The 9,182-nt window shown below is 34.8% G+C and overlaps 1 protein-coding gene across 4 annotated transcripts in view; it reads left to right on the forward strand.

Moving 5' to 3' along the window:
* LOC149067776 (late secretory pathway protein AVL9 homolog) overlaps positions 1-8,613 on the forward strand; it is a 57,157-nt gene extending 48,544 nt beyond the window's left edge. For 2 of the 4 annotated variants that reach the window (XM_089252322.1, XM_089252321.1), the window contains exons 13-16: positions 2,893-3,013; positions 3,412-3,465; positions 6,494-6,582; positions 7,908-8,215. In XM_089252322.1, the coding sequence (XP_089108448.1) occupies positions 2,893-3,013; positions 3,412-3,465; positions 6,494-6,582; positions 7,908-8,086 (443 nt within the window). In that variant the 3' untranslated portion in view covers positions 8,087-8,215. Of the gene's footprint in view, positions 1-2,892; positions 3,014-3,411; positions 3,466-6,493; positions 6,588-7,907 lie in introns of all 4 variants that reach the window. The other 2 variants (XM_089252324.1, XM_089252323.1) reach the window with 2 other exon arrangements.
* The last annotated feature ends 569 nt before the right edge of the window (positions 8,614-9,182 follow it).

Consider the following 9,182-nt stretch of genomic DNA (forward strand, 5'->3'; position numbering starts at 1 on the left):
CATAGCTCAACTCAACAGCAAAGGACAGTATGTAAGTAGTTTCTCTCCTCGCATAGCTTCATCGTATGTTGCTGAGTGCAATCCAAAACTTTGACATCGACGGTTGGGTCATCCATCGAACTCAGCTGTGAAAGAACTTGGGCTTTTGGTTGGAGATTAATTTTGTGAAATCTGTACATTTACCAAGCAAAGCGCTGAACTGATTGGAAAAAGGCCAAGAAAAAAAAAAGCAGCCTATGGTGAGGGTGCACACTGATGTTTGTGGCCTGATCACTCCAGTGACCCACATGAGTGAGAAGTATTTCATCACTTTTATTGATGATTACTCACACTTCATGGAGGTTTGATTGCTGAAAAAGAAAAGTGAGGTTCCTACAGAACTGATAAAATTTCTGAACCTGAATACTTTTGTGAAAAAATTAAGATGCGGTAATGTGAGTGAATATGTGAAAGGTGAACTTTTTCGTTATGCAACAGAAAATGGTATCACGATTGATCCTGCTCCTCCTTATACTCCAATGTTGAATGGAGTTGCTGAACAAGCGAATCAAACTTTGTTGGACAAAGGGTGGGCCCCTCATGTCTGAAGCCATCTTGCCAAAACAAATGTGGGGGTGAACGAAGTTATTCGAGCTGCTGCATATTTGCGTAATCGAATTCCAAGCAATACCGTAAAGAACTGTACACCGTACGAACTGAAATGTGGATCTGATCCTGATCTAAGCAAAATTAGAGTTTTTAGATGCAGTGCATACGTGCTAACTCCTGCAGCTATAAAAAAAACTGGATGAGTGATCGAAGAAAATAATATTAGTTGGATACTTTTCAATGGGATACCGACTCATGGATCCAGAGACAAAACATACTGTAGTCTCCATAAATGTAAAGTTCAATGAAGAAAAGAATGTTGTCATTGATGACAACATAGATGATCCAATCGATGATGCAACCGTGACAGATAATTTCTCTTCTCAGGATAGTGATGGCGATCCAACGAAGAAGGAAAGTGATGAAATTGACCATGCCACACCAGAACGAAGGAGATTCAAAAGAGAAATGGACAGCCGATCCGGTATCCTGATCCTGAAGCCTATATGGCAATGATTGCCTATCAAGAAATGTTTTACTACAACGATATTAAATCTCTTTTGAAAGAGGAACAATGACCTTGGAAGCAAGCCATGTATGAAGAGATGAAATGCATGATCAAGAACGATGTGTGGACTCTGGAAGAAATTCCTAGAGGAAAGCAAGCAATCTCATGCAAGTAAGTCTGCAGAAAAAAACGTGATGGCATGCACAAAACTTGGCTTGTAGCGCGCAGCTTCATGCAGAGAAAAGGACTGGATTTCAACGAGACATATTCAGTGATCAATATCTTGGCTTTGCGATTTGTACTCATGGTGATACTTCGAGAGAATCTACAAGTGTTTGTGTTAGATGTGAAAACTGCATTCTTGAACAGTGACTTACGTGAAGTAATCTGCATAAACCAACCTCAGGGATACGACGACGACAGTGGCTTGAAGTGCAAGCTGAAGAAAAGTTCCAACAGATTGAAACAGAGCCTGTGCCAATAGTATCAGAAATTTGTCAACTTTGTGGTCAAAAGTAGGTTTCATTCAATGTATTTCTGAACAATGTATTTTTATTCGAAATTTTAATGACGCTAAGAAAATTATCATTGTTTTATATGTAGATGATTTGTTAATTGCTAGCTCAGATGATAGAGCTTAAAATAGTTATTAATATGTTGTCTAAAGAGTTTGAAATGTCAAAATGTGAATTAGAGCAGATTTCTTAGGTATTTATATGGAGTTCTCTTCTGATATGTTGATGCAGATTGGGGAGCAAATCCCAATGATAGAAAATCTGTCTCAGGTAATGTTATTGTGATAAATTACTGTCCTATATCATGGTCGTGCAAGAAGCAAAATTATATTGTTTTGTCTTCTACCGAAGCAGAAGTTGTTGGTATGGTAAAAGCAATTCAAGATCTTTTGTGGTTTAAGAATGTATCTTCTGAAATAATTAATGTTGAAAAACTTGTATATATGAAGATAAAATCATATTGCATTAATCACCTTGCATTAAATGTGTAACAAATGAGAATAGCCATGGTAGGCTAAAGCACTTTGACATTTAGCTCGAGTTTTTACATGATGCTATCAAAGAAAATAATATTCAAATATTGAATATGTTTGTACTAAATTGCAAATTGCTGATATGCTCACAAAAGCATTGCTGAAATTTGTATTGTGTGAACTTATGAATTTGTGTTGTCTGAAAATGTGCAAGTTGGGGCGGGTGTTAGAAATGTAATCGCACTAGTTTATGTTATATATGTATGTGTATATATGACACTGCATGTTCATGAACTGGTCGCTTCTAGTTATTTGCATAGGTGTGTGTGCTTGTATATTGTGTCCTCCTTGTATAATAGTCTTCTTCCTTACACCGACTCGTTCGCACCTCTCTCTCTTCAACAATAGCGAGGTGAAATTTCTTGCTTAGTGAATTTGAATAGCTTTACCTTAAATTTTATTTCAGATTCTCTCAATTCTGTGCAATTTTATAAATCTCTAAACATGTAAAATTTCAGCACCTCTCAAAAAAAAAAATGACAAAGAACCGCCTCTTTCTAAATAAAAAAAATTGTACTTATATATATAGCCATATTTTGTACTGAAATGAAAATCCAAGATATACTTTCTAAAATTAAAAGAAATTGGTATAATAGGTTTTTGACTGTATTTGCCATGTATATTTAAACATACACTGGACCATAGATGGTTAAATATAATGGTTTTGCTATACCTTGTAAAGTTGGCTATATGAAAATTTTGCTTTTCTTCCATTTCTCTGGATTTTAAATGCATTTATTGTCCTTAGGTACAAATGGGAAAGAGACAGATGCCTTCAATGCAAGCTTTATGAATTCCTGGAAGCATTCGCACAACTACAGGATGTGGAGTCAAGAAACTCACCCAAAAATTATGAAACTTAATCCTGGGTAATTTTTTTTCTAGTCTTAAGGTTTTTAAAATGTTTTTGTTTTAAAATTCTTGTTTTAAGTTTAAAAAATCTTCCAACATTTTGATCTCTTCCAAATTGAAAATTTTTAAAAATATGTATATATATGTACATAAATCGTTTTCAAAATAATCAAGATCAAAATGCCAAAGTAATTGAGCTGGAGTTCTTAAAATGGGCTTGTTGTTTAAAGCTGTGGCTTTTTAACTATTTTACTGGGTACTACCTACTGTAAACTTCAATTTGAATTTTCATGCCTTCTCTGAATAACCATTTATTTAATTTTTTTGAGTTTGATTATCATGAACTGGCACCGCTGCTGAAATAAAAATGAATAGAGTAGATTCCTGTAATTCTCAAATTATTTCTGTATTGCAGTCATCCGTTCCATGGACAGTTGAGTATGGCAGATATGAAGCTCAAGCTCTCTCAGTAAGAACAATGTCATATCTTTCTCTCTCTTTCCAGAATTTATGAACCACCTATGTAGTTCAATGGATGTAAGATCCTATTCATTTTAATTATACAGTTAACCCTGCGTAAAAAGGGAACTTTAACAACCGAAATAATTTCCCATTTTAGCCAGGCTTCGGTTTTATGAAGGTGAGATAGGGTTCTTTTTCTCTCTATTGTTATTCAATGCTTAAGTAAATATGTCCTAGTGCAGTGCTTCCCAACCTTTTTGATGACTTGGTGAAATTTGATGCATTGCAGACCTCCTATAGTAAAAGTCAATTTGGAGCACCTCTCCATAAAATTCAAGTTGTCCAAGTTATTTTGTGTAATTAGCTTATCATAAATTGAAGTAATAAATTGTAATTTTACAGCACTAAATGTCTCCATTCATGCAATAGTAGTGAAGGAAAATAATACAGTGGACCCCTCAAAAAGTACAATAGAACCTTGATTATTCATGCGCGAATTAACTAGGAAGTGGATTAACCCTGCTACGGAAATTTCATGTTCAGCTCTTCCCTATCCATGTTGTTGGGTTTTTTTTCATTCATTGGTTATGTAAGATTTTGTGAAGGTTTGTGATGAACACAAGCAGCAGTTCCTTTTGTAGAATCAGATTTCTCTCTTCATTCTTTTACAGACCTCCCCCCCCCCCCCCCCGTCCATTCTCGACAAATCGGCAAATTGCTTTTTCTTGTTTGTGTCATTCTTGTAGCATGTTTTATAACTGCAGAATGGCTTAGGGTAAAAGGATAATCGTGTTTTGTCGCAAGTTCAATACCTGGTTCATACTTGTCAGAAACTTTCCTGATGCAAGGGTAACAGCGAACCCCAACAGAAACAGCGCACGACCACAGAAAGAGATTGGGGACTTAGGGAAAGACTTAGGGAGTCCCACATTGATGGGTTAGTGGACCAACCTCTCGTTAAGTATAAAAATGTGTCCATTCGGAATTGCCAATAAATTTTAGGTCCCAGTCTAATTAGCAATCTTGTGGGTAAAATGACTGGTACAAAAAAATGATCAAATGATAACTACGTGTTTTGGTTATGCATGATCGCCTTCCCCAACGTTAGTCCAGATAATCTCAGTCCTACTGCATTTCCGTGGCAGATATGACATTGATATGAAGTCATTGACAATAGACTTTTTAAAACACTGATAGAGAATCAGTGCAAGACAGAAATGCTGATGTGTTAGTATTGCACATCAAAGAAACCCAGTATATTAGTATTGTGACTATCCTTCAATAAGTGTAATTTTTTATTAGATTTTTTTTACACTGATAACACAGGCCTACAATGGATAGTCATTTTAAACGGGTAAAATACACACTTTTTTCCCCATTCTTGTTATTTTAATTATTTTTTTTTTACTCCCAGCAATTAAACTTTTTTTTTCCCCTGTTCACCTTCCCCACCATTAGCCCGGACAATCAAGGTTCTACTGTACTCGCGGACCCCAGGTTGGGAAACACTGCCCTAATGTTCAAAGCTTATGTGTTAGTATAAGTATTGTACAAATACACCCTGCAGACATGCATGCTAGAAAATGTTCCTATTTTCGCATTTGTCGTTACAGTACTGCAGTATTTAAAAACTGTAGTCATGTGTTTTGGCTTATGTGGCACAACTTTTCTGACTGAAAAGTTTTTTTACTCATGTTCATTCGTTTATCCACCAAGGATCCCACATCTCTTTGACAGTTTAGATATTTGCTGACATCTGACAGGTGCGCTTATAGTTATTTGTGCCTATCTAGGAAGCTTTATTACTGCTCCCTCGTTGACACGTTGTCATGCAATCTTCAAGCTGAATCTATAGAAATGTAAGACCTGGGTTTAGACGAGTTTTTACAATAAATGAAATTATGAAAAGAGGTTTCACCGTATTTGAAATAATAAATCTTCTCTTCCAGACCAAATTTAGTAGATGAGAAAATCCTCTTGTCACCAGCTTTAAAGAAGTAGGGGATGCTTCCTGACAAAAATGTAATGAAGGCAACTCATTGTTTTCCCAAAGAGACAAAAATGTTTTATATCTGTAGAAAATTGCTTTCCACTTCAACAGGTTTTTCTTCGAAAAAAAAGTTATATATGCCTTTGTTTCCCTGACAAGCAGTGCCTGTCTTAAACAAGTATCCCATAATTGAAAAGTTTCTGGTCATAGATAAGACTGATGATTCCATTTAAGACAGGTATTTTTTTCATAGCTTCAGTAGTTTTTCCATGCCTCATCTGTTCGAAAGTACTATTGCGCTTCTTTAACATGAAGATTTCACTCTGCCTATTTAGCATACCAACATGCTGTTCAAATTATGAGTTTGAAGCCCAAATTGTGAGATTTTTAATATATAATTCCACTATAATGTCATAATGTCTATCCCAGTGATTGGTAAATGAAATTTCTAGTGGAAGACAATGACATTTTTGGCTTATCCAAGATATACTCTGATGCATATAATATCAAGTCTATCCAAAACCAAATTTGTGCTTTATCTTTTATAGGATTATACCCATTTTGATATTATAAACTTGAATGCAACACTACAAATTTCTTCATAGTTCATATTTTTATTAACTTTCATCATTAAAAATATGAATTTGTGATCAACCTAAATAAGGGTATTGATCAGCAGGTTGCCAACTGCTGGTCTAGTTTAACAATCTAATAATCAATTTTTTTTTTCACTTTTGTCAACTCAAGCCAGTGAGAGATATGACATTGACATGAAGTCATTGACAATACACTTTTTAAAACACTGATAGAGAATCAGTGCTAGTTAGCATTCAGCCTCAGAGAGTGTTAATTAATATACGTGTGCATCTGTTGCAAACTACATTCTCTGATGAAATAGTGAATTCTACTCTACTACTCTAAAAATTAGTGAACTCTACTACCTGAGTTTGCACCATGAGTGCAAAATAAACCTGTTTTAATTAAATATTGGAAGGGCAATTATGCAATTCTCAATTTGATTTACTTTATTTCTTTTTTCCACCAGCTCAATGCAAAACTCTGAAAGAGGTCGGCGTTTAAATAGTGCTGTTTCTAGCACAGGTAAAGTTGTACTTCAGACAGGAAAAGCTGTAGGTAAGGTTGGTGTTCATTTCTTTGGAAATTATGTTTTTATTTCAATTCATTTCCTAACACTTTTTTTCATACCTTTATTCTGTTCATTAAGCTTAAGTCCAGACTGACCTTGCAGTGCCATGTCACTCCAGCAAGAACACAAAAACAAGCACAACTCTGACGATATAAATATGTTATAACAATATATATACAAGTACACATACACCTAACAGGTTCTTGCATGCAATCAATTTGTTAGAAATTCCACAGAGGAATGTAAATGAGGTGCATGTACAACTAAGTAGTTGTATTAGTGCCATGCTTGACCAAACAAAAACTGGTATAGTAGAGTAGCTCAGCTTAACACCCCAAAAACAAGTCAAATTATTTAATGTACAAACATTGAATGGATCTTATTCATCTTAGTCACACTGTTGTGCAATTTTTTTTTTCAATCAGAATCACCAGCGTCTTGATGATCCTCTCCTTTGAATAAGTTTTTATCCTTTTCAGTACTATGCAGCACCATGTTGTCAGGAGGAATGCTATGCTTAAATCCATGCTATTTAGCCCTCTAAGTGACAATGAAGAGATATCCTTCCTTTTTAAGAGCCTCTTATTTTAACATTAACAAGAGCCCAGATATTATTTTTTTTTAGAGTTCACTTCTCAATGGAATGCTTTTTCCTATACCCGTTACTTTTGCACCTGCCGAAAATTGGAAGAAAGACCACTTCATTAAAAAAGGATATGGCATTTTGAAGAGGGTTTGGTGATTTCTACTATGCCACAAAAAGTGCTAACGCAGAGATTTTTCTACACAACTGACAAGGAAAGGGTCCCAAGGTGTCATCCAAAAAAAATTAGCGATGGAGTAAAATTATTAATGCTGTGAAAATTTATTAAAAATGACAACAGTTGGCTACTCAATGCCTCTCATACTTCTTGGTGATATCTATAAACAAAAACTTCTTTTCACCATCTCCCGCACACTTAATCTCGTTTTTCTTTTTTTATCCTCCAGCTTCTCTCTGCTAGAGAGAAACTAGTTATTTCTTTCTTTCTCTATCTGTGCTGTACCTGATTATATGTTGTTTGAATGACGTCACTTTAAGACAAAGGTTTCAGGATTTTTAAATTCATTTTTGGCCTCTATTAGCTTTCAAAATGTTAAAATATTTACTTTTTTGCAAGTGACCTATAATAATTCTGCCTAATTTTTTAAAAACTTTTTAACATCACCGCCTTGGGACCCTTTCCTTGTGAGTGTTATATATATCCTTTTGGTCATCCTGATTGTAAAATCTTATGTGTTGAAAGTAAATGTTACCAATTTTGTTTTATAGGTGGTGCTATCAGCAGTGCGAAATCGGTGGTATCTTCGTGGTGGTCAAACCTCGGGAACGCAGAAAAAAAAGACGAAAAAGGTTACGAGGCTCTCGAAACAGAACCCATGATACAGGTAGTACGAATCTCAAAATCAGATGATTCACCTACGTTTGACCGCAAGCTGGATGATGATTGACTATGTCAGTGAACATACTTATCTTTCGAATATGGATAGCTCTGGAGATTTTCCAAGGATAATTTACAAATAATTGTGATGGTACATTCCTTTTGAAATTTGATTACACGTTTCAATGCTACGTAAACTTATCAAAATTTATAGTATTTTTCATCTGTGATTTGATTTTTTTTAAGCTGTTATTTATACCTTTATATGTGTTTGAACATATAATTTTTTTTAATAATTTATTTTGTTGAAGCTGCACATGAAGTCCTATTTTAAAAACACCAACAAAATCCTGGTTCTCAAAGTTTCAAGGTTTTTCCTCTTTTTTTTAAATATTATGTTGATGCATGTGATGGACATAATCATATATTGATGTACAAATGAACAAAATAAATTTTGCTTTGCGGTGGGATTCACGCGTTTGTATATGAAACCATTTGACTCCTGGTGATACGGTAGCTATCATATTAATGAAAGAAGCCATATAGTGTCTAACTTTTCTTTATGAGGTGTGCAACTTGTTCTCTGCCTTTATCACCAAAATATAAAAAAAAATTCATGAGGTATCACTTATATTCTGGAAAATAAATAAATATGTTTATATATATTATTAATATATATAAACAAAAGTAACAATAATTGTCATAGGAACGCATTTATACAGAACAGAACAGACCAAGCACAACTAGGCTCTGTCGCTTAGGGAATATAAACTCATTGTTCCCAGTGGGTGTGGTCCTGCCAGAGAAAATTCAGAGTTACAAGGGGGGGAAAATAATTGGTGTACCTAACGGAATCAAAATGACTTAGTCGTGTATGTGCATTCATATACAGTTACAAAAAACATGTGCAAGGTCAGACATATAGTAAAGAAAATATGATTATACGAGTTTGAGAGCCGTTATTTTAGGGTACCTAGAGGACCTCTTGACAATATGCATTCAGATACAAGATTCAAAGTAACATATCAGTGTAAATATATACACAAAAGTGTGAGACAAAACAAATGAGTGAAAATAAAAAAAATAAATCGGGGGGGGGGGCCCTAGCATGGGACCTAAATGACCCAGAGTCATGTACATCAGAAATAATTTCAAAAACTATGTGC

The sequence above is a fragment of the Pholcus phalangioides genome, unplaced genomic scaffold, assembly GCF_987345545.1.
Source record: "Pholcus phalangioides strain wild (caught in Gottingen) unplaced genomic scaffold, Ppha-v1.0 ptg000028l_1, whole genome shotgun sequence".
NCBI classification, from domain to species: Eukaryota; Metazoa; Arthropoda; class Arachnida; order Araneae; family Pholcidae; genus Pholcus; species Pholcus phalangioides.